At 36.2% G+C, this 26730-nt stretch overlaps 2 protein-coding genes across 2 annotated transcripts; both read right to left on the minus strand.

Annotated features, from left to right (window-relative positions):
- Positions 1-3: 3 nt before the first annotated feature.
- Positions 4-1121, minus strand: LOC135568696 (NLR family CARD domain-containing protein 3-like; the record flags this gene model as incomplete). The annotated part of the gene is made up of 2 exons (XM_065015451.1): positions 347-1121; positions 4-60 (listed from the first exon to the last, which is right to left on the minus strand). Coding segments are annotated over exons 1-2 (548 nt in total), but the record flags the coding sequence as incomplete, so codon positions are not given.
- Positions 1122-3485: 2364 nt separating this feature from the next.
- Positions 3486-26730, minus strand: LOC135568695 (uncharacterized). The gene is made up of 5 exons (XM_065015450.1): positions 25489-26730; positions 18461-18577; positions 15533-15622; positions 3888-3972; positions 3486-3758 (listed from the first exon to the last, which is right to left on the minus strand). The coding sequence occupies exons 1-5, from the start codon at positions 25698-25700 to the stop codon at positions 3501-3503; spliced, it is 762 nt and encodes a 253-aa protein (XP_064871522.1). The 5' UTR covers positions 25701-26730; the 3' UTR covers positions 3486-3500.

Consider the following 26730-nt stretch of genomic DNA (forward strand, 5'->3'; position numbering starts at 1 on the left):
GACTCCAGAGCTGAGACCAGAGAAGCACAGCCTTCCTCTGTGACTCCACAGCCTGACAGACTGACAAAGACATCATCATGACTTCACAAACACACTGTTCATTTAACACCAGTAGTGTAGAAGGACAAAGGCAGATGCATTTGGTTTATTCTCCCAAACAACATATAGATTCATCTTCCGTCTCCTAGAATTGTATGGTCATAATGTTATACTAATGTGAAAATCAATGCATTTATTCAATATGTTTTTCAATATAATATTATATACATATTATAATACATATTTTTCTCTAAACTGAATATTTCTTCCTGATGATTAGTTCTTAAATGTCATTTTATTTACTCACAGAGCAGCTCTGGAGGCTTTGACCACTGGCAGCAGCCTCAGAAGACCTTCCTCTGATCTGGAGTATTTCTTCAGGTCAAACACATCCAGCTCCTTTTCTGAAGTCAGCAACACAAAGACCAGAGCTGACCACTGTGCAGGTGAGAGGTTGGGTTTTGAGAGACTTCCTGAGCTCAGGTATCTTTGGATCTCCTCCACTAGAGAATGGTCATTCAGTTCATTCAGACAGTGGAACAGATTGATGCTCCTCTCTGGAGAGAGATCCTCCCCGATCTTCTCCTTGATGTACTCGACTGTTTCTTCATGGCTCTGTGAGCTGCTTCTTGTCTTTGTCAGTAGACCTCGTAAGTGCTTCTGATTGGACTCCAGTGAGAGGCCCAGAAGGAAGCGGAGGAAAAGGTCCAGGTTTCCCGTCTCACTTTGTAAGGCTTTATCCACAGCACTCTTGTAGACAGTAACTACAGACTTGTCGTTTGTTTGCAGTTTGTCCATTAGATTCTCATTGTTGTTGATGAATGAGAGGAACACATATACAGCAGCCAGAAACTCCTGAATGCTCAGATGAACAAAGCAGTACACCTTGTCCTGGTACAGCACACATTCCTCTTTAAAGAGCTGTGTGCACAATCCTGAGTACACTGAGGCTTCATTGACATTAATGCCAGCCTCTGTCAGGTCTTCTTCATAGAAAATCAGATTGCCCTTCACAAGCTGTTGAAAAGCCAGTTTTCCCAGTGACAGAATGCTCTCTTTATGCCAGTGTGGATCTGTCTCTTTTTCCCAAGATACTTTTCATTCTTCTGTTTGGTATGAAACTCCACAAGGTGTGTGTACATCTCAGTCAGAGTCTTGGGCATCTCTTCTCTCTTATGTTTCAGCATGTGCTCAAGGACTGTTGCAGAAATCCAACAGAAGACTGGAATGTGGCACATGATGTGGAGGCTCCTTGATGTCTTTATGTGTGAGATGATTCTGCTGGCCAGGTCCTCATCACTGAATCTCTTCCTGAAGTACTCCTCCTTCTGTGGGTCATTGAACCCTCGTACTTCTGTTACCTGGTCAACACACCATGAAGGGATCTTATTGGCTGCTGCAGGTCGGGTAGTTATCCAGAGGAGAGCAGAGGGAAGCAGATTTCCCCTGATGAGATTTGTCAGCAGAACATCCACTGAGGTTGACTCTGTGACGTCCCAACAGATCTTGTTCTTCTGGAAGTCTAGGGGCAGTCGGCACTCATCCAGACCATCAAAGATGAACAGAACTTTGTACTTGTCGTAGTTTGAGATTCTTGATTGTTTGGTTTCCATTGAGAAGTGATTAAGAAGTTCAATGAAAGTGTGTTTGTCCCCTTTCATCAAATTCAGCTCCCGAAAAGGGAATGAAAATACAAATTGGACATCCTGATTTGCTTTTCCTTCAGCCCAGTCCAGAATGAACTTCTGCACAGAGACTGTTTTTCCAATGCCAGCGACTCCCTTTGTCAGCACAGTTCTGATAGGTTTGTCTTGTCCAGTTAAGGGTTTGAAGATGTCGTTACATTTGATTGCAGTCTCTGGTCTTGCTTGTTTCCTGGTTGTTGTCTCAATCTGTCTCAGCTCATGTTCATTATTGACCTCTCCTGTTCCACCCTCTGTGATGTAGAGCTCTGTGTAGATCTTATTGAGAAGTGTTGGGTTTCCTTGTTTAGCGATCCCCTCAAATACACATTGAAACTTCTTCTTTAGATTAGATTTGAGTTCACGTTGGCAAATCACAGCAAGCTCATCTGAATGAAGAAATAACACAGAGGATATTAATATTACATCTGTTTTAATGTCTACAGTATTGTAGGACTGTTATAAAGTTTTACATTATAATAATGTATTCTCTTAACCTGTTGCTTCTGACTCCTTTGGGACGCTTGCGTCCCTGAGCTGTACTGGCGCAGCTCTGGAAATGCAAATGCGCTCCACGCTAAATGCTAATAGTATTAGTTAAAACTCAAAAGTTCATTAAAATACACATGCAGGGTATCGAATTAAAGCTACACTCGTTGTGAATCCAGGCAACAAGTCAGATTTTTAAAATGCTTTTCGGCGAAAGCATGAGAAGCTATTATCTGATAGCATGCAACACCCCAAAAGACCCACAGGGGACGTAAACAAAATAATTAGCATTTCGGCGTTACACAAACCGCACAATAAAATAGAAAACATTCATTACCTTTCACCATCTTCTTTGTTGGCACTCCTAGATGTCCCATAAACACTATTTGGGTCTTTATTTCGATTAAATCGGTCCATATAAAGCCTAGATATCGTTATATGTAGACTGTGTGATAAACGAAAAAAACATTGTTTCAAAACGTAACGTCATTTTTAAAATTCAAAAACTTTCACAAAACACTTCTCAAATACGTTTGTAATACAACTTTAGGTATTAGTAAACGTTAATAAGCGATAAAATTCATCAGGAGGCGATGTAAAGATCATTAGCTGTCCGTCTGGAAAAATGTCCGGCTAGAAACTCAACGAAAATATCCGGTCCTAGACCGGATTAGATACGGTGTCCTGTATGTGTTTGACCAAGAAAAAACTCGAAGGGAAATGACAAGACTCTAGACACCGTGTGGAAGCTGTAGGTACTGCAACCTCAGTCAATTAATTGTGGTTCACGTTTATCAATGGGTTCAAGTAGCGCATGTATATATTTTCCCCATTTTCAGTGATCAGTTTTTCCTGTGCTTTTCGATGTAAATGCCGTTCTGGTAAAGCCACAGCAGTGATTTAACCAGTTTTTTAAACGTCTGAGTGTTTTCTATCCACACAGACTAAGCAAATGCATATACTATATTCCTGGCATGAGTAGCAGGGCGCTGAAATGTTGCGCGATTTTTAACAGAATGTTCAAAAAGTAGAGGGTCCTGAAGAGGTTAACTGACTGTATAAATGTGTAAATGTTTTCATAATGCATTACAGACTGGTGTGACTGATTATATTATTATTGGTATTATTGATGGTATTATTAATGTTCTCTCTCTAAATGAATCACCACAACACATCCCTGCTGCTACTTGATGAGGTCACTAGGTGTTGTGTTAAGGCTGCTACAATATCATTGAGTTACACAGCTACTTTAGCTGTACTTTAGCTACAGCTTTTAAATGTTATAAAACATCATTCAACATGAGGCAGACAGATCTTACATTTCTCCAGTGTGTCAGCAAGCTCCTTCTGGTTCATTTTCCTCAGGATGTGCAGTGTGATCTTCAGAGCCCCCTCTCTGGCACTGCTCTCCTGCTTCTCATCTTCAGCATCCACCACTTCCTTATCCTGCTTCTGACTCTCAAAGCCTTCTGGGAATTCTGGACTAAGAATCCTCTTGAACATCTTCAGCTCGTTCTTCACAAATGTCATAATTTTATCTTCAAGCATCTGGAATAAATTAAGTAAATAAGTTAAGCAAGAGAATAAATGCTTTCTCATTAACACATTAATGAATGATTGACAGATCAACTTTACTTGAGGTAAACAAAAACAAATGTACATAACAGGACCACATACACTGAATATGGAGGCCAGGTCTGTTTGATGACTCTGGGAAGACTGACCACTGAGAATCTCTGACTCTGATCTCTCCTGTTGGTTTCTGTGGACAAAACATTAGATTACATCTCCTCATCCAGGGAGTACACACACACACACACACACACACACACACACACACACAGGAGGGAATGTTGTGTTTGTTTAATTGTTTTAGGACTATGAGAATGGACAAAAGGATTAGCATATGGATTATGAAAACAACAACAATAAATGGGAAAATGGGAGAGGAGAAATGACTAGAGACAGTGTTGTTTAACTCACTGACCAGGACCCATGAGTTCTTCTTACCTTTGTTCAGTAGAAAAGTCTCCCTCTCTAAAGGATATAGGATATCATAGACCAGTCACTCTTCATGGACACACAGCTGGGAACAGGGGAGGCTGGTCTCTCCTGCTTGATTGGGCTTCAACACAACAGAGACAAACATTACATCTCTCATCTACTCTGAGCTCAGATGGGGAAACATAAGAAGAGTTTCACAAATAGAACTGACTTCCAGACGTTAGTTAACGGCGCGAGCAGTGTGTCATTTTTAATGACGAGATTAATTTATCGACGCGAGCGTTGTGGTCAGTCTGTCAGCCCCGCTAAAAGGCTGGTGTCGTTACTCTGCCTTCTCCGGGGGATGTTGAGGTAAATTTACTAACCGGGAGGGTTGAATTATGTAATTTATTAGAGGGCTGGAAGACGCACTCTCGAGGTTGTTTACTCACAATATCAGATATTAAGATGATTTTTATAATGAATGTATACTGAGGTTGATGTTCTGACTAGTGATTATTTACCTGGGGTTCAATACCTGCTATTGAGGCGCCCTGAAAATAATATTCAAAAGTTCGGTCCTTGGACACAGAGGGTTTAAACACTAAAGTTACCGTCCATCTAGTGAAGAGAGGAGAACCGGACAGAGGTAGCCAGCATCCGTCAACGAGAGAGGAGAAGCCTCACCGGGATTTAACAGGTGGAAGAAACAACCGGGGAGCCGGTGATGATGTAGTGGTAGCCATGGTAACTAGGATGCTGCTGGTAGAGTAGCTAGCTAGATTACCGAGCTGTACCGACTAGCTTGGTTAGTTAGCAGGTCGTTCGTCTGTCCCTCCTCTCGATGATGAATCCGGTGAAACACAAATTGAAACAAGGATAGAGAGTGAAAAGGATCTGTCTACACTCATACTGTCCCTGACCGTAAAGAAAAAAGCAAATTGAACAATAAACTTCGGTGTCTCAACACTGTAACAAACTCCGTCGTTATTCCCCAAGATCACCTCAGTCCACTCTGCGCGTAACCGGCTTGGCGCCACACCGAACGTGGACGCGGACAGTTCTGTACGGGGACGCGGACAGTTCTGTACGGGGACGCGGACAGTTCTGTACGGGGACGCGGACAGTTCTGTACGCGATATTTAAGACACCTGGTGAGCTGTCCTAAGTAGTTAAGAGTTAACAGCAGGTGTCTTGATAATACTATAGAATAATACAGTGAGTCAGTGGTTCCTGAGCCACATGTAATTGCATTGTAGTAGTTAAAAGAATGTTTTATATTTCTATATGATCAATCCATTAATAATATAGACCAACATGCAACAGTATGTCTTGTGCTTTTGGCAATGATTTATGTATAATAATTATGTATAACAAGTGATACCATGTATGTCTGTGGCGGCAGGTAGCCTTGTGGTTAGAGTGTAGAGGTGGCAGGTCGCCTTGTGGTTAGAGTGTAGAGATGGCAGGTAGCCTTGTGGTTAGAGTGTAGAGGTGGCAGGTAGCCTCATGGTTAGAGTGTAGAGGTGGCAGGTAGCCTAGTGGTTAGAGTGTAGAGATGGCAGGTAGCCTTGTGGTTAGAGTGTAGAGATGGCAGGTAGCCTAGTGGTTAGAGTGTAGAGGTGGCAGGTAGCCTCGTGGTTAGAGTGTTGGGCCAGTAACCGAAAGGTTGCTAGATTGAATCCCTGAGCTGACAAGGTAAAAATCTGCCCCTGAACAAGGCAGTTAACCACTGTTCCTAGGCAGACATTGTAAATAACATCTGCTAACCATGTGTATGTGACCAATAACATCTTCTAACCCTGTGTATGTGACCAATAACATCTGCTAACCCTGTGTATGTAACCAATAACATCTGCTAACCCTGTGTATGTGACCAATAACATCTGCTAACCCTGTGTATGTGACCGATAACATCTGCTAACCATGTGTATGTGACCAATAACATCTGCTAACCATGTGTATGTAACCAATAACATCTGCTAACCATGTGACCAATAACATCTGCTAACCCTGTGTATGTAACCAATAACATCTGTTAACCCTGTGTATGTGACCAATAACATCTGCTAACCCTGTGTATGTGACCAATAACATCTGCTAACCCTGTGTATGTGACCAATAACATCTGCTAACCCTGTGTATGTAACCAATAACATCTGCTAACCATGTGTATGTGACCAATAACATCTGTTAACCCTGTGTATGTGACCAATAACATCTGCTAACCCTGTGTATGTGACCAATAACATCTGCTAATCATGTGTATGTGACCAATAACATCTGCTAACCCTGTGTATGTGACCAATAACATCTGCTAACCCTGTGTATGTGACCAATAACATCTGTTAACCCTGTGTATGTGACCAATAACATCTGCTAATCATGTGTATGTGACCAATAACATCTGCTAACCCTGTGTATGTAACCAATAACATCTGCTAACCATGTGTATGGGACCAATAACATCTGTTAACCCTGTGTATGTGACCAATAACATCTGCTAACCATGTGTATGTGACCAATAACATCTGCTAACCATGTGTATGTGACCAATAACATCTGCTAACCCTGTGTATGTGACCAATAACATCTGCTAACCCTGTGTATGTGACCAATAACATCTGCTAACCCTGTGTATGTGACCAATAACATCTGCTAACCCTGTGTATGTGACCAATAACATCTGCTAACCCTGTGTATGTGACCAATAACATCTGTTAACCCTGTGTATGTGACCAATAACATCTGCTAACCCTGTGTATGTAACCAATAACATCTGCTAACCCTGTGTATGTGACCAATAACATCTGCTAACCCTGTGTATGTGACCAATAACATCTGCTAACCATGTGTATGTGACCAATAACATCTGCTAACCCTGTGTATGTAACCAATAACATCTGCTAACCCTGTGTATGTGACCGATAACATCTGCTAACCCTGTGTATGTGACCGATAACATCTGCTAATCATGTGTATGTGACCAATAACATCTGCTAACCCTGTGTATGTAACCAATAACATCTGCTAACCCTGTGTATGTGACCGATAACATCTGCTAACCATGTGTATGTGACCAATAACATCTGCTAATCATGTGTATGTAACCAATAACATCTGCTAACCCTGTGTATGTGACCAATAACATCTGCTAATCATGTGTATGTAACCAATAACATCTGCTAACCATGTGACCAATAACATCTGCTAACCCTGTGTATGTAACCAATAACATCTGTTAACCCTGTGTATGTGACCAATAACATCTGCTAACCCTGTGTATGTGACCAATAACATCTGCTAACCCTGTGTATGTGACCAATAACATCTGCTAACCCTGTGTATGTGACCAATAACATCTGCTAACCCTGTGTATGTAACCAATAACATCTGCTAACCATGTGTATGTGACCAATAACATCTGTTAACCCTGTGTATGTGACCAATAACATCTGCTAACCCTGTGTATGTGACCAATAACATCTGCTAATCATGTGTATGTGACCAATAACATCTGCTAACCCTGTGTATGTGACCAATAACATCTGCTAACCCTGTGTATGTGACCAATAACATCTGTTAACCCTGTGTATGTGACCAATAACATCTGCTAATCATGTGTATGTGACCAATAACATCTGCTAACCCTGTGTATGTAACCAATAACATCTGCTAACCATGTGTATGGGACCAATAACATCTGTTAACCCTGTGTATGTGACCAATAACATCTGCTAACCATGTGTATGTGACCAATAACATCTGCTAACCATGTGTATGTGACCAATAACATCTGCTAACCCTGTGTATGTGACCAATAACATCTGCTAACCCTGTGTATGTGACCAATAACATCTGCTAACCCTGTGTATGTGACCAATAACATCTGCTAACCCTGTGTATGTGACCAATAACATCTGCTAACCCTGTGTATGTGACCGATAACATCTGTTAACCCTGTGTATGTGACCAATAACATCTGCTAACCCTGTGTATGTAACCAATAACATCTGCTAATCATGTGTATGTGACCAATAACATCTGCTAATCATGTGTATGTGACCAATAACATCTGCTAACCCTGTGTATGTGACCAATAACATCTGCTAACCCTGTGTATGTGACCAATAACATCTGCTAACCCTGTGTATGTGACCAATAACATCTGCTAACCCTGTGTATGTGACCAATAACATCTGCTAACCCTGTGTATGTGACCGATAACATCTGCTAACCATGTGTATGTGACCAATAACATCTGCTAACCCTGTGTATGTGACCAATAACATCTGCTAACCCTGTGTATGTGACCAATAACATCTGCTAACCCTGTGTATGTGACCAATAACATCTGCTAACCCTGTGTATGTGACCAATAACATCTGCTAACCCTGTGTATGTGACCAATAACATCTGCTAACCCTGTGTATGTGACCAATAACATCTGCTAACCCTGTGTATGAGACCAATAACATCTGCTAACCCTGTGTATGTGACCATAACATCTGCTAACCCTGTGTATGTGACCAATAACATCTGCTAACCCTGTGTATGTGACCAATAACATCTGCTAACCCTGTGTATGTGACCGATAACATCTGCTAACCCTGTGTATGTGACCAATAACATCTGCTAACCCTGTGTATGTGACCGATAACATCTGCTAATCATGTGTATGTGACCAATAACATCTGCTAATCATGTGTATGTGACCAATAACATCTGCTAACCCTGTGTATGTGACCAATAACATCTGCTAACCCTGTGTATGTGACCAATAACATCTGCTAATCATGTGTATGTGACCAATAACATCTGCTAACCATGTGTATGTGACCAATAACATCTGCTATTCATGTGTATGTGACCAATAACATCTGCTAATCATGTGTATGTGACCAATAACATCTGCTAACCCTGTGTATGTGACCAATAACATCTGCTAACCCTGTGTATGTGACCAATAACATCTGCTAACCCTGTGTATGTCACCAATTTGATTTATATCTGGGACTACATTTGTTTATGTGTTGGCTTTATGTGTTGTGTTTGTAAACTCCAGCTCAGATGATTGAGCTAAAAACCCTTAAAGTATCTGTCTAGTGTTTACAGGTTTATATGAAATCTGACCTAAAATGTATTAAAATATGAGTGAAATAGTTTTCCTTCTAATAATTGGTAATTAAGTTATTAATTTATCATTTTATTTCACCTTTATTTAACCAGGTTGGCCTATTAAGGACAAGTTTAAATTTACAACTGCGACCTGGCCAAGATAAAGCAAAGCAGACAAAAACAACAATTTAGAGTTACACATGGGATTAGCAAACGGACAGTCGGTAACACAATAGAAAGGGATTAGCAAACGGACAGTCGTATGTAACAATAGAAAGGGATTAGCAAACGGACAGTCGGTAACACAATGAAAGGGATTAGCAATAACGGACTGTAACACAATAGAAAGGGATTAGCAAACGTGACAGTCGGTAACACAATAGAAAGGGATTAGCAAACGGACAGTCGGTAACAATAGAAAGGGATTAGCAAACGGACAGTCGGTAACACAATAGAAAGGGATTAGCAACGGACAGTCGGTAACACAATAGAAAGGGATTAGCAAACGGACAGTCAGTAACACAATAGAAAGGGATTAGCAAACTTTACTGTAACACAATAGAAACTCCAGCTAGCAAACGGACAGTCAGTAACACAATAGAAAGTATTAGCAAGCGGACAGTCAGTAACAATAGAAAGGGATTAGCAAACGGACATGTCAGTAACAATAGAAAGGGATTAGCAAACGGACTAATACAATAGAAAGGGATTAGCAAACGGACTGTAACACAATAGAAAGGGATTAGCAAACGGACTGTAACACAATAGAAAGGGATTAGCAAACGGACTGTAACACAATAGAAAGGGATTAGCAAACGGACAGTCGGTAACACAATAGAAAGGGATTAGCAAAAACGGACAGTCAGTAACACAATAGAAAGGGATTAGCAAACGGACAGTCAGTAACACAATAGAAAGGGATTAGCAAACGGTCAGTCAGTAACAATAGAAAGGGATTAGCAAACGGACAGTCGGTAACAATAGAAAGGGATTAGCAAACGGACAGTCGGTAACACAATAGAAAGGGATTAGCAAACGGACAGTCGGTAACAATAGAAAGGGATTAGCAAACGGACAGTCGGTAACAATAGAAAGGGATTAGCAAACGGACAGTCGGTAACACAATATAAAGGGATTAGCAAACGGACAGTCAGTAACACAATAGAAAGGGATTAGCAAACGGACAGTCAGTAACACAATAGAAAGGGATTAGCAAACGGACAGTCGGTAACACAATAGAAAGGGATTAGCAAACGGACAGTCGGTAACACAATAGAAAGGGATTAGCAAACGGACAGTCGGTAACACAATAGAAAGGGATTAGCAAACGGACAGTCGGTAACACAATAGAAAGGGATTAGCAAACGGACAGTCGGTAACACAATAGAAAGGGATTAGCAAACGGACAGTCGGTAACACAATAGAAAGGGATTAGCAAACGGACAGTCGGTAACACAATAGAAAGGGATTAGCAAACGGACAGTCGGTAACACAATAGAAAGGGATTAGCAAACGGACAGTCAGTAACACAATAGAAAGGGATTAGCAAACGGACAGTCAGTAACACAATAGAAAGGGATTAGCAAACGGTCAGTCAGTAACAATAGAAAGGGATTAGCAAACGGACAGTCGGTAACAATAGAAAGGGATTAGCAAACGGACAGTCGGTAACACAATAGAAAGGGATTAGCAAACGGACAGTCGGTAACAATAGAAAGGGATTAGCAAACGGACAGTCGGTAACAATAGAAAGGGATTAGCAAACGGACAGTCGGTAACACAATATAAAGGGATTAGCAAACGGACAGTCAGTAACACAATAGAAAGGGATTAGCAAACGGACAGTCAGTAACACAATAGAAAGGGATTAGCAAACGGACAGTCGGTAACACAATAGAAAGGGATTAGCAAACGGACAGTCGGTAACACAATAGAAAGGGATTAGCAAACGGACAGTCGGTAACACAATAGAAAGGGATTAGCAAACGGACAGTCGGTAACACAATAGAAAGGGATTAGCAAACGGACAGTCGGTAACACAATAGAAAGGGATTAGCAAACGGACAGTCGGTAACACAATAGAAAGGGATTAGCAAACGGACAGTCGGTAACACAATAGAAAGGGATTAGCAAACGGACAGTCGGTAACAATAGAAAGGGATTAGCAAACAGACAGTCGGTAACACAATAGAAAGGGATTAGCAAACGGACAGTCGGTAACAATAGAAAGGGATTAGCAAACGGACAGTCGGTAACACAATAGAAAGGATTAGCAAACGGACAGTCGGTAACACAATAGAAAGGGATTAGCAAACGGACAGTCGGTAACACAATAGAAAGGGATTAGCAAACGGACAGTCGGTAACACAATAGAAAGGGATTAGCAAACAGACAGTCGGTAACACAATAGAAAGGGATTAGCATACGGACAGTCAGTAACACTATAGAAAGGGATTAGCAAACGGACAGTAACACAATAGAAAGGGATTAGCAAACGGACAGTCGGTAACACAATAGAAAGGGATTAGCAAACAGACAGTCGGTAACACAATAGAAAGGGATTAGCAAACGGACAGTCGGTAACACAATAGAAAGGGATTAGCAAACGGACAGTCGGTAACACAATAGAAAGGGATTAGCAAACAGACAGTCGGTAACACAATAGAAAGGGATTAGCAAACGGACAGTCGGTAACACAATAGAAAGGGATTAGCAAACGGACAGTCGGTAACACAATAGAAAGGGATTAGCAAACGGGCAGTCGGTAACACAATAGAAAGGGATTAGCAAACAGACAGTCGGTAACACAATAGAAAGGGATTAGCAAACGAACAGTGTGTAACACAATAGAAAGGGATTAGCAAACGGACAGTCAGTAACACAATAGAAAGGGATTAGCAAACGGACAGTCAGTAACACAATAGAAAGGGATTAGCAAACGGACATTCGGTAACACAATAGAAAGGGATTAGCAAACGGACTGTAACACAATAGAAGGGATTAGCAAACGGACAGTCGGTAACACAATAGAAAGGGATTAGCAAACGGACAGTCAGTAACACAATAGAAAGGGATTAGCAAACGGACAGTCAGTAACACAATAGAAAGGGATTAGCAAACGGACAGTCGGTAACACAATAGAAAGGGATTAGCAAACGGACTGTAAACACAATAGAAAGGGATTAGCAAACGGACTGTAACACAGTAGAACAATCTATGTTCAGTGTGTGCAGATGTAGTACGATTAGGGAATTAAGGCAATAGATAGGCCATAGTGGTGTTGGCTTTGGGGATGACCAGTGAAATATACCTGCTGGAGCACATGCTACAGGTGGGTGTTGCTATGGTGACCAGTGAGCTGAGATAAAGCGTGGCTTTACCTAGCAAAGACTTACAAATGACCTGGAGCCAGTGGGTTTGGCGGCAATGTGTAGTGAGGACCAGCCAACAACAGCATACAGGTCACAGTGGTGGGTAGTATATGGGGCTTTGGTGACAAAACGGATGGCACTGTGATAGACTGCATCCGATTTGCTGAGTAGAGTGTTGGAGGCTATTTTGTAAATGACAGTCGGTAGGCTAGTCAGTTTTACGAGGGTATGTTTGGCAGCATGAGTGAAGGAGGCTTTGTTGCGAAATAGGAAGCTGATTCTAGATTTAATTTTGGATTGGAGATGCTTAATGTGAGTCTGGAAGGAGAGTTTACAGTCTAACCAGACACCCAGGTATTTGTAGTTGTCCACGTATTCTAAGTCAGAACCGTCCAGAGTAGTGATGCTAGTCAGGTGGGCGGGTGCAGGCAGCGATCAGTTGAAGAGCATTCAGTTTTACTTGGGTATGAGTTAACAGAATACAACCTTTTAAAAGTTAGATTTTTACAACCTTGTCTGTTTTGTGCTCTGGGATTTGTAGAACCTGTGTTTAACATTTTGAACACAAACACGCTATTTGTATCAATATCAGGAGTATTTACTCTGTGTTTAGATACCTGGTATTTACTCTGTGTTTAGATACCTGGTATATACCAGGAGTATTTACTCTGTGATTAGATACCTGGTATATACCAGGAGTATTTACTCTGTGATTAGATACCTGGTATATACCAGGAGTATTTACTCTGTGTTTAGATACCTGGTATATACCAGGAGTATCTACTCTGTGTTTAGATACCTGGTATATACCAGGAGTATTTATTTTTTCAGAAAATTATCTAAATTAGCTTTTATTGTTTAGAGAAATGATGAAAAAGATTTTTGTTTCTTTTCCACTATCTAATCACGGCATGGGGTTGTTCAATGACAGACATGCATTTGTTTAAAATCTATCACTTGATGGTTTCCTTTCAAAAAGACAAATAAACATGTTTTTTTCTTAAGTGCTACATATCTGTCTAACTCTCAGAGAAATCAGTAGTACTGCTAGGTTTTATACAGTAATAATATATATCTGCCTCACTCTCAGAGAAATCAGTAGTACTGCTAGGTTTTACACAGTAATAATATATATCTGCCTCACTCTCAGTGAAATCAGTAGTACTGCTAGGTTTTATACAGTAATAATATATATCTGCCTCACTCTCAGAGAAATCAGTAGTACTGCTAGGTTTTACACAGTAATAATATATATCATATATATCAGTCATACAGTCAAATGTAACAAATAACTGCATTTTTAATAAAGAACTGTACAAATGATACACGTGTGCCTCAGACCACTAGATCATCTGAGTAATCTAACACCTGCCTCAGACCACTAGAACAGCTGAGTAATCTACCACCTGCCCTCAGACCACTAGAACAGCTGAGTAATCTAACACCTGCCTCAGACCACTAGAACAGCTGAGTAATCTAACACCTGCCTCAGACCACTAGAACAGCTGAGTAATCTACCACCTGCCCTCAGACCACTAGAACAGCTGAGTAATCTAACACCTGCCTCAGACCACTAGAACAGCTGAGTAATCTAACACCTGCCTCAGACCACTAGAACAGCTGAGTAATCTAACACCTGCCTCAGACCACTAGAACAGCTGAGTAATCTACCACCTGCCTCAGACCACTAGAACAGCTGAGTAATATAACACCTGCCTCAGACCACTAGAACATCTGAGTAATCTACCACCTGCCTCAGACCACTAGAACAGCTGAGTAATCTAACACCTGCCTCAGACCACTAGAACAGCTGAGTAATCTAACACCTGCCTCAGACCACTAGAACAGCTGAGTAATCTAACACCTGCCTCAGACCACTAGAACAGCTGAGTAATCTACCACCTGCCTCAGACCACTAGAACAGCTGAGTAATCTAACACCTGCCTCAGACCACTAGAACAGCTGAGTAATCGAACACCTGCCTCAGACCACTAGAACAGCTGAGTAATCTAACACCTGCCTCAGACCACTAGAACAGCTGAGTAATCTACCACCTGCCTCAGACCACTAGAACAGCTGAGTAATCTAACACCTGTCTCAGACCACTAGAACAGCTGAGTAATCTAACACCTGCCTCAGACCACTAGTACAGCTGAGTAATCTAACACCTGCCTCAGACCACTAGAACAGCTGAGTAAACTAACACCTGCCTCAGACCACTAGAACAGCTGAGTAAACTAACACCTGCCTCAGACCACTAGAACAGCTGAGTAATCTAACACCTGCCTCAGACCACTAGAACAGCTGAGTAAACTAACACCACTCGTAGATCAGCTGAGTGAGTCGTTAGATAATTTTTTGCCCTTCCGCATGACTTTATACACAGAAGATCTCTGCTAAACATAGAATCACATGGTTTATCAGTCTCTCTGTGACACCGATACATTCAGAACAAAGTTGACAATGTCTTTGCAATTGATTCAAACAAGGGACTTCTACAAATTTGCTTCAAATGAAAACCGAGATGACTGCATTAAACTATGAACTGTTGGCTTCAGGCCTATTTCAATCATATTGTTCAATATATTGAGTTCTATATTGCTACATGTAGGCTACTCTGTAATTTGTCTCAATATATTTAATGATGTGTAACATGAACACAATGTCAAATCTGGGATTTACTGCATTTTAATTGGGTAAGCATTAGAATAAGTCTCCTCAATCTTTGTGGTCAGTATTGTGACATAATTATAATGTTAAGGAAATATTTGAATGGAGAAAGCTGATCTGAGAGCAGTGCTCCCTTTCTTTCCATCCTATCAGTATTGATACATGATCCGGACGTGATACCTTGTTGTGCTGCTGATCCTGTTTCTACTGGTTTGCCTGATGATATGGGACTCTGCCCTGTTCACCAGACGTGCTACGTTGCCCTTAAACCTTGGAAATAGTAACACAAAATAAAAATAATGAGACTATAAGGAGAACCAGTACTGAGTCAATGTGCAGGGTACCAGGTAGTTGAGGTAATAATGAGACTATAAGGAGAACCAGTACTGAGTCAATGTGCAGGGTACCAGGTAGTTGAGGTAATAATGAGGCTATAAGGAGAACCAGTACTGAGTCAATGTGCAGGGTACCAGGTAGTTGAGGTAATGATGAGACTATAAGGAGTACCAGTACTGAGTCAATGTGCAGGGTACCAGGTAGTTGAGGTAATAATGAGACTATAAGGAGTACCAGTACTGAGTCAATGTGCAGGGTACCAGGTAGTTGAGGTAATAATGAGACTATAAGGAGAACCAGTACTGAGTCAATGTGCAGGGTACCAGGTAGTTGAGGTAATAATGAGACTATAAGGAGTACCAGTACTGAGTCAATGTGCAGGGTACCAGGTAGTTGAGGTAATAATGAGACTATAAGGAGAACCAGTACTGAGTCAATGTGCAGGGTACCAGGTAGTTGAGGTAATAATGAGACTATAAGGAGAACCAGTACTGAGTCAATGTGCAGGGTACCAGGTAGTTGAGGTAATAATGAGACTATAAGGAGAACCAGTACTGAGTCAATGTGCAGGGTACCAGGTAGTTGAGGTAATAATGAGGCTATAAGGAGTACCAGTACTGAGTCAATGTGCAGGGTACCAGGTAGTTGAGGTAATGATGAGACTATAAGGAGTACCAGTACTGAGTCAATGTGCAGGGTACCAGGTAGTTGAGGTAATAATGAGACTATAAGGAGTACCAGTACTGAGTCAATGTGCAGGGTACCAGGTAGTTGAGGTAATAATGAGACTATAAGGAGTACCAGTACTGAGTCAATGTGCAGGGTACCAGGTAGTTGAGGTAATAATGAGACTATAAGGAGTACCAGTACTGAGTCAATGTGCAGGGTACCAGGTAGTTGAGGTAATAATGAGACTATAAGGAGAACCAGTACTGAGTCAATGTGCAGGGTACCAGGTAGTTGAGGTAGTAATGACACTATAAGAAGTACCAGTACTGAGTCAATGTGCAGGGGTACCAGGTAGTTGAGGTAATAATGAGACTATAAGAAGTACCAGTACTGAGTCAATGTGCAGGGTACCAGGTAGTTGAGGTAATAATGAGACTATAAGAAGTACCAGTACTGAGTCAATGTGCAGGGTACCAGGTAGTTGAGGTAATAATGAGACTATAAGGAGTACCAGTACTGAGTCAATGTGCAGGGTACCAGGTAGTTGAGGTAATAATGAGACTATAAGGAGTACCAGTACTGAGTCAATGTGCAGGGTACCAGGTATCTGAGGTAATAATGAGACTATAAGGAGTACCAGTACTGAGTCAATGTGCAGGGTACCAGGTAGTTGAGGTAATAATGAGACTATAAGGAGAACCAGTACTGAGTCAATGTGCAGGGTACCAGGTAGTTGAGGTAATAATGAGGCTATAAGGAGTACCAGTACTGAGTCAATGTGCAGGGTACCAGGTAGTTGAGGTAATAATGAGACTATAAGGAATACCAGTACTGAGTCAATGTGCAGGGTACCAGGTAGTTGAGGTAATAATGAGACTATAAGGAGAACCAGTACTGAGTCAATGTGCAGGGTACCAGGTAGTTGAGGTAGTAATGACACTATAAGAAGTACCAGTACTGAGTCAATGTGCAGGGGTACCAGGTAGTTGAGGTAATAATGAGACTATAAGAAGTACCAGTACTGAGTCAATGTGCAGGGTACCAGGTAGTTGAGGTAATAATGAGACTATAAGAAGTACCAGTACTGAGTCAATGTGCAGGGTACCAGGTAGTTGAGGTAATAATGAGACTATAAGGAGTACCAGTACTGAGTCAATGTGCAGGGTACCAGGTAGTTGAGGTAATAATGAGACTATAAGGAGTACCAGTACTGAGTCAATGTGCAGGGTACCAGGTATCTGAGGTAATAATGAGACTATAAGGAGTACCAGTACTGAGTCAATGTGCAGGGTACCAGGTAGTTGAGGTAATAATGAGACTATAAGGAGAACCAGTACTGAGTCAATGTGCAGGGTACCAGGTAGTTGAGGTAATAATGAGGCTATAAGGAGTACCAGTACTGAGTCAATGTGCAGGGTACCAGGTAGTTGAGGTAATAATGAGACTATAAGGAATACCAGTACTGAGTCAATGTGCAGGGTACCAGGTAGTTGAGGTAATAATGAGACTATAAGGAATACCAGTACTGAGTCAATGTGCAGGGTACCAGGTAGTTGAGGTAATAATGAGACTATAAGGAGAACCAGTACTGAGTCAATGTGCAGGGTACCAGGTAGTTGAGGTAATAATGAGGCTATAAGGAGGACCAGTACTGAGTCAATGTGCAGGGTACCAGGTAGTTGAGGTAATAATGAGACTATAAGGAGTACCAGTACTGAGTCAATGTGCAGGGTACCAGGTAGTTGAGGTAATAATGAGACTATAAGGAGAACCAGTACTGAGTCAATGTGCAGGGTACCAGGTAGTTGAGGTAATAATGAGGTTATAATTGAGATAATATGTACATGTAGGTAGAGGTAAAAGTGACTAGACAATCAGGATAGAGATTACATCTCCTCATCCAGGGAGTGCACACACACACACACACACACACACAGGGAGGGAATGTTGTGTTTGTTTAATATTGTTTTAGGACTATGAAATTGACAAAAGGATTAGCCTATGGATTATGAAAACAACAACAATAAATGGGAAAATGGGAGGAGAAATGACTAGAGACAGTGTTGTTTAACTCACTGACCAGGACCCATGAGTTCTTCTTACCTTTGTTCAGTAGAAAAGTCTCCCTCTCTAAAGAATATAGGAGGTTCCATAGACCGGTCACTCTTCATGGACACACAGCTGGGAACAGGGGAGGCTGGTCTCTCCTGCTTGATTGGTCTTCAACACAACAGAGACAAACATTACATCTCTCATCTACTCTGAGCTCAGATGGGGAAACATAAGAAGAGTTTCATTCCAAAACGCTGTGTCCACTTTCAGAAATGTTGATAAATTATATTTGATTGTTTATAGAAATTATTAAATTACTTCAAGTCTTTATAAAGGCTTCTAAAGTGGGTAAGTTTCACTTAAAAAAGACAGACTTGATTTGATGAAAAATGGAACAACAAAACTAATCAAAACATCTAGAACAGTTACAGTATATAGAATGTAGTATATAGTATATAGTTACAGTATATAGAATGTAGTATATAGTATATAGTTACAGTATATAGAATGTAGTATATAGTATATAGTTACAGTATATAGAATGTAGTATATAGTATATAGTTACAGTATATAGAATGTAGTATATAGTATATAGTTACAGTATATAGAATGTAGTATATAGTATATAGTTACAGTATATAGAATGTAGTATATAGTATATAGTTACAGTATATAGAATGTAGTATATAGTATATAGTTACAGTATATAGAATGTAGTATATAGTATATAGTTACAGTATATAGAATGTAGTATATAGTATATAGTTACAGTATATAGAATGTAGTATATAGTATATATTTACAGTATATAGAATGTAGTATATAGTATATAGTTACAGTATATAGAATGTAGTATATAGTATATAGTTACAGTATATAGAATGTAGTTACAGTATATAGAATGTAGTATATAGTATATAGTATATAGTTACAGTATATAGAATGTAGTATATAGTATATAGTTACAGTATATAGAATGTAGTATATAGTATATAGTATATAGTTACAGTATATAGAATGTAGTATATAGTATATAGTTACAGTATATAGAATGTAGTATATAGTATATAGTATATAGTTACAGTATATAGAATGTAGTATATAGTATATAGTTACAGTATATAGAATGTAGTATATAGTATATAGTTACAGTATATAGAATGTAGTATATAGTATATAGCTACAGTATATAGAATGTAGTATATAGTATATAGCTACAGTATATAGAATGCAGTATATAGTATATAGTTACAGTATATAGAATGTAGTATATAGTATATAGTTACAGTATATAGAATGTAGTATATAGTATATAGTTACAGTATATAGAATGTAGTATATAGTATATAGTTACAGTATATAGAATGTAGTATATAGTATATAGTTACAGTATATAGAATGTAGTATATAGTATATAGTTACAGTATATAGAATGTAGTATATAGTATATAGTTACAGTATATAGAATGTAGTATATAGTATATAGTTACAGTATATAGAATGTAGTATATAGTATATAGTTACAGTATATAGAATGTAGTATATAGTATATAGTTACAGTATATAGAATGTAGTATATAGTATATAGTTACAGTATATAGAATGTAGTATATAGTATATATTTACAGTATATAGAATGTAGTATATAGTATATAGTTACAGTATATAGAATGTAGTATATAGTATATAGTTACAGTATATAGAATGTAGTTACAGTATATAGAATGTAGTATATAGTATATAGTATATAGTTACAGTATATAGAATGTAGTATATAGTATATAGTTACAGTATATAGAATGTAGTATATAGTATATAGTATATAGTTACAGTATATAGAATGTAGTATATAGTATATAGTTACAGTATATAGAATGTAGTATATAGTATATAGTATATAGTTACAGTATATAGAATGTAGTATATAGTATATAGTTACAGTATATAGAATGTAGTATATAGTATATAGTTACAGTATATAGAATGTAGTATATAGTATATAGCTACAGTATATAGAATGTAGTATATAGTATATAGCTACAGTATATAGAATGCAGTATATAGTATATAGTTACAGTATATAGAATGTAGTATATAATATATAGTTACAGTATATAGAATGTAGTATATAGTATATAGTTACAGTATATAGAATGTAGTATATAGTATATAGTTACAGTATATAGAATGTAGTATATAGTATATAGCTACAGTATATAGAATGTAGTATATAGTATATAGTTACAGTATATAGAATGTAGTATATAGTATATAGTTACAGTATATAGAATGTAGTATATAGTATATAGCTACAGTATATAGAATGTAGTATATAGTATATAGTTACAGTATATAGAATGTAGTATATAGTATATAGTTACAGTATATAGAATGTAGTATATAGTATATAGTTACAGTATATAGAATGTAGTATATAGTATATAGTTACAGTATATAGTATGTAGTATATAGTATATAGTTACAGTATATAGAATGTAGTATATAGTATATAGTTACAGTATATAGAATGTAGTATATAGTATATAGTTACAGTATATAGAATGTAGTATATAGTATATAGTTACAGTATATAGAATGTAGTATATAGTATATAGTTACAGTATATAGAATGTAGTATATAGTATATAGTTACAGTATATAGAATGTAGTATATAGTATATAGTTACAGTATATAGAATGTAGTATATAGTATATAGTTACAGTATATAGAATGTAGTATATAGTATATAGTTACAGTATATAGAATGTAGTATATAGTATATAGTTACAGTATATAGAATGTAGTATATAGTATATATTTACAGTATATAGAATGTAGTATATAGTATATAGTTACAGTATATAGAATGTAGTATATAGTATATAGTTACAGTATATAGAATGTAGTATATAGTATATAGTTACAGTATATAGAATGTAGTATATAGTATATAGTTACAGTATATAGAATGTAGTATATAGTATATAGTTACAGTATATAGAATGTAGTATATAGTATATAGTTACAGTATATAGAATGTAGTATATAGTATATAGTTACAGTATATAGAATGTAGTATATAGTATATAGTTACAGTATATAGAATGTAGTATATAGTATATAGTTACAGTATATAGAATGTAGTATATAGTATATATTTACAGTATATAGAATGTAGTATATAGTATATAGTTACAGTATATAGAATGTAGTATATAGTATATAGTTACAGTATATAGAATGTAGTATATAGTATATAGTTACAGTATATAGAATGTAGTATATAGTATATAGTTACAGTATATAGAATGTAGTATATAGTATATAGTTACAGTATATAGAATGTAGTATATAGTATATAGTTACAGTATATAGAATGTAGTATATAGTATATAGTTACAGTATATAGAATGTAGTATATAGTATATAGTTACAGTATATAGAATGTAGTATATAGTATATAGTTACAGTATATAGAATGTAGTATATAGTATATAGTTACAGTATATAGAATGTAGTATATAGTATATAGTTACAGTATATAGAATGTAGTATATAGTATATAGTTACAGTATATAGAATGTAGTATATAGTATATAGTTACAGTATATAGAATGTAGTATATAGTATATAGTATATAGTTACAGTATATAGAATGTAGTATATAGTATATAGTTACAGTATATAGAATGTAGTATATAGTATATAGTTACAGTATATAGAATGTAGTATATAGTATATAGCTACAGTATATAGAATGTAGTATATAGTATATAGCTACAGTATATAGAATGCAGTATATAGTATATAGTTACAGTATATAGAATGTAGTATATAATATATAGTTACAGTATATAGAATGTAGTATATAGTATATAGTTACAGTATATAGAATGTAGTATATAGTATATAGTTACAGTATATAGAATGTAGTATATAGTATATAGTTACAGTATATAGAATGTAGTATATAGTATATAGTACAGTATATAGAATGTAGTATATAGTATATAGTTACAGTATATAGAATGTAGTATATAGTATATAGTTACAGTATATAGAATGTAGTATATAGTATATAGTTACAGTATATAGAATGTAGTATATAGTATATAGCTACAGTATATAGAATGTAGTATATAGTATATAGTTACAGTATATAGAATGTAGTATATAGTATATAGTTACAGTATATAGTATGTAGTATATAGTATATAGTTACAGTATATAGAATGTAGTATATAGTATATAGTTACAGTATATAGAATGTAGTTACAGTATATAGAATGTAGTATATAGTATATAGTTACAGTATATAGAATGTAGTATATAGTATATAGTTACAGTATATAGAATGTAGTATATAGTATATAGTTACAGTATATAGAATGTAGTATATAGTATATAGTTACAGTATATAGAATGTAGTATATAGTATATAGTTACAGTATATAGAATGTAGTATATAGTATATAGTTACAGTATATAGAATGTAGTATATAGTATATAGTTACAGTATATAGAATGTAGTATATAGTATATATTTACAGTATATAGAATGTAGTATATAGTATATAGTTACAGTATATAGAATGTAGTATATAGTATATAGTTACAGTATATAGAATGTAGTATATAGTATATAGTTACAGTATATAGAATGTAGTATATAGTATATAGTTACAGTATATAGAATGTAGTATATAGTATATAGTTACAGTATATAGAATGTAGTATATAGTATATAGTTACAGTATATAGAATGTAGTATATAGTATATAGTTACAGTATATAGAATGTAGTATATAGTATATAGTTACAGTATATAGAATGTAGTATATAGTATATAGTTACAGTATATAGAATGTAGTATATAGTATATAGTTACAGTATATAGAATGTAGTATATAGTATATAGTTACAGTATATAGAATGTAGTATATAGTATATAGTTACAATATATAGAATGTAGTATATAGTTACAATATATAGAATGTAGTATATAGTATATAGTTACAGTATATAGAATGTAGTATATAGTATATAGTTACAGTATATAGAATGTAGTATATAGTATATAGTTTCAGTATATAGAATGTAGTATATAGTATATAGTTACAGTATATAGAATGTAGTATATAGTATATAGTTACAGTATATAGAATGTAGTATATAGTATATAGTTACAGTATATAGAATGTAGTATATAGTTACAGTATATAGAATGTAGTATATAGTATATAGTTACAGTATATAGAATGTAGTATATAGTATATAGTTACAGTATATAGAATGTAGTATATAGTTACAGTATATAGAATGTAGTATATAGTATATAGTTACAGTATATAGAATGTAGTATATAGTTACAGTATATAGAATGTAGTATATAGTATATAGTTACAGTATATAGAATGTAGTATATAGTTACAGTATATAGAATGTAGTATACAGTATATAGTTACAGTATATAGAATGTAGTATATAGTATATAGTTACAGTATATAGAATGTAGTAGATAGTTACAGTATATAGAATGTAGTATATAGTATATAGTTACAGTATATAGAATGTAGTATATAGTATATAGTTACAGTATATAGAATGTAGTATATAGTTACAGTATATAGAATGTAGTATATAGTATATAGTTACAATATATAGAATGTAGTATATAGTATATAGTTACAGTATATAGAATGTAGTAGATAGTTACAGTATATAGAATGAAGTATATAGTTACAGTATATATAATGTAGTATATAGTATATAGTTACAGTATATAGAATGTAGTATATAGTATATAGTTACAGTGTATAGAATGTAGTATATAGTATATAGTTACAGTATATAGAATGTAGTATATAGTATATAGTTACAGTATATAGAATTTAGTATATAGTATATAGTTACAGTATATAGAATGTAGTATATAGTATTTGTTACAGTATATAGAATGTAGTATATAGTATTTGTTACAGTATATAGAATGTAGTATATAGTATATAGTTTCAGTATATAGAATGTAGTATATAGTATATAGTTACAGTATATAGAATGTAGTATATAGTATATAGTTACAGTATATAGAATGTAGTATATAGTATATAGTTACAGTATATAGAATGTAGTATATAGTTACAGTATATAGAATGTAGTATATAGTATATAGTTACAGTATATAGAATGTAGTATATAGTATATAGTTACAGTATATAGTTAGTTACAGTATATAGAATGTAGTATATAGTTACAGTATATAGAATGTAGTATATAGTATATAGTTACAGTATATAGAATGTAGTATATAGTTACAGTATATAGAATGTAGTATATAGTATATAGTTACAGTATATAGAATGTAGTATATAGTTACAGTATATAGAATGTAGTATACAGTATATAGTTACAGTATATAGAATGTAGTATATAGTATATAGTTACAGTATATAGAATGTAGTAGATAGTTACAGTATATAGAATGTAGTATATAGTATATAGTTACAGTATATAGAATGTAGTATATAGTATATAGTTACAGTATATAGAATGTAGTATATAGTTACAGTATATAGAATGTAGTATATAGTATATAGTTACAATATATAGAATGTAGTATATAGTATATAGTTACAGTATATAGAATGTAGTAGATAGTTACAGTATATAGAATGAAGTATATAGTTACAGTATATATAATGTAGTATATAGTATATAGTTACAGTATATAGAATGTAGTATATAGTATATAGTTACAGTGTATAGAATGTAGTATATAGTATATAGTTACAGTATATAGAATGTAGTATATAGTATATAGTTACAGTATATAGAATGTAGTATATAGTATATAGTTACAGTATATAGAATGTAGTATATAGTATTTGTTACAGTATATAGAATGTAGTATATAGTATATAGTTACAGTATATAGAATGTAGTATTTAGTATATAGTTACAGTATATAGAATGTAGTATATAGTATATAGTTACAGTATATAGAATGTACACATAAGCAATATTTTCAGATTTAAAAACATTTTAGAATATACATTCTTAAACAACATTGTCATCTCACCTCTTAGTTTTGGTATCATGTTCCCCAGAGAGACTCATTTTAGAGGCAGTGCCCTCCTCTCTCTCCCCAGAGAGACTCATTTTAGAGGCAGTGCCCTCCTCTCTCTCCCCAGAGAGACTCATTTTAGAGGCAGGGTCCCCCTCCTCTCTCTCCCCAGAGAGACTCATTTTAGAAGCAGGGTCCCCCTCCTCTCTCTCCCCAGAGAGAATCATTTTAGAGCACTGACCCCTAAACAGAGATCCAACATGTTGGTTGTGGTTAACACAGTGACAACTAAACAGAGATCCAACATGTTGGTTGTGGTTAACACAGTGACAACTAAACAGAGATCCAACATGTTGGTTGTGATTAACACAGTGACAACTAAACAGAGATCCAACATGTTGGTTGTGGTTAACACAGTGACAACTAAACAGAGATCCAACATGTTGGTTGTGGTTAACACAGTGACAACTAAACAGAGATACAGCATGTTGGTTGAGGTTAACACAGTGACAACTAAACAGAGATCCAACATGTTGGTTGTGGTTAACACAGTGACAACTAAACAGAGATCCAGCATGTTGGTTGAGGTTAACACAGTGACAAATAATTATTGAATGTATATTGTTCTCTTTTATCTTTTAGAAATAAAACATTTACTAACAGACACATCCAAACAGTCGTGATTTAGTTCAATTACTTTTTCTAGCCCAATGACGACTCAAAACCCGCCCATAAGGCCTGAAAACTAACTAATAGCCCCTGATAGGCCTACATCTTATTTTGGGGCGGCAGGTAGCCTCGTGGTGTAGGAGCAAACCATTAAGGAGAGCAAAAGCATTATATATAAATAGGTCTAGTTGCCAGGCTGAAGTAGCAAGGACCTGCACAGAGAAGATGACACCCAGGCCATACGACACCCAGACTATACTCTGTTTGAAAGAGTACATCAGACCATACGACACCCAGACTATACTCTATTTTTGAAAGAGTACATAAGACCAAACGTATATTTATGACAGCTGGACGTACTATGGTCAGCAGGATACAGGAAGGAGGATGGAAACAAGATAACTGATGACCAACACGTGAAACATAAGCATGCATTATTTTTAGAACATGGAAGGAGTTCTACCATCATTATAACCAGAAGCAGATATGAGCGTTAGTGGGCGTGAACCATCTCTGAGATGAGAAGAAAATAATGGACAGGTCAAGGGAAGCTGTTTTCATATAGAGGGAGGGGACTCTATATAGAGG

The sequence above is a fragment of the Oncorhynchus nerka genome, unplaced genomic scaffold (genome assembly GCF_034236695.1).
Source record: "Oncorhynchus nerka isolate Pitt River unplaced genomic scaffold, Oner_Uvic_2.0 unplaced_scaffold_1427, whole genome shotgun sequence".
Classification (NCBI taxonomy): Eukaryota; Metazoa; Chordata; class Actinopteri; order Salmoniformes; family Salmonidae; genus Oncorhynchus; species Oncorhynchus nerka.

Bases quoted from the DNA above. Each gene is read 5' to 3' on its own strand.
- LOC135568695 (XM_065015450.1), bottom strand. From the start codon at position 25,700: ATGATTCTCTCTGGGGAGAGAGAGGAGGGGGACCCTGCTTCTAAAATG. The intron at 18,578-25,488 runs GTGAGATGACAA...GTTGTGTTGAAG, and splicing joins CATGATACCAAAACTAAGAG to ACCAATCAAGCAGGAGAGAC. The intron at 3,759-3,887 runs GTATGTGGTCCT...AATTTATTCCAG, and splicing joins ACCTGGCCTCCATATTCAGT to ATGCTTGAAGATAAAATTAT.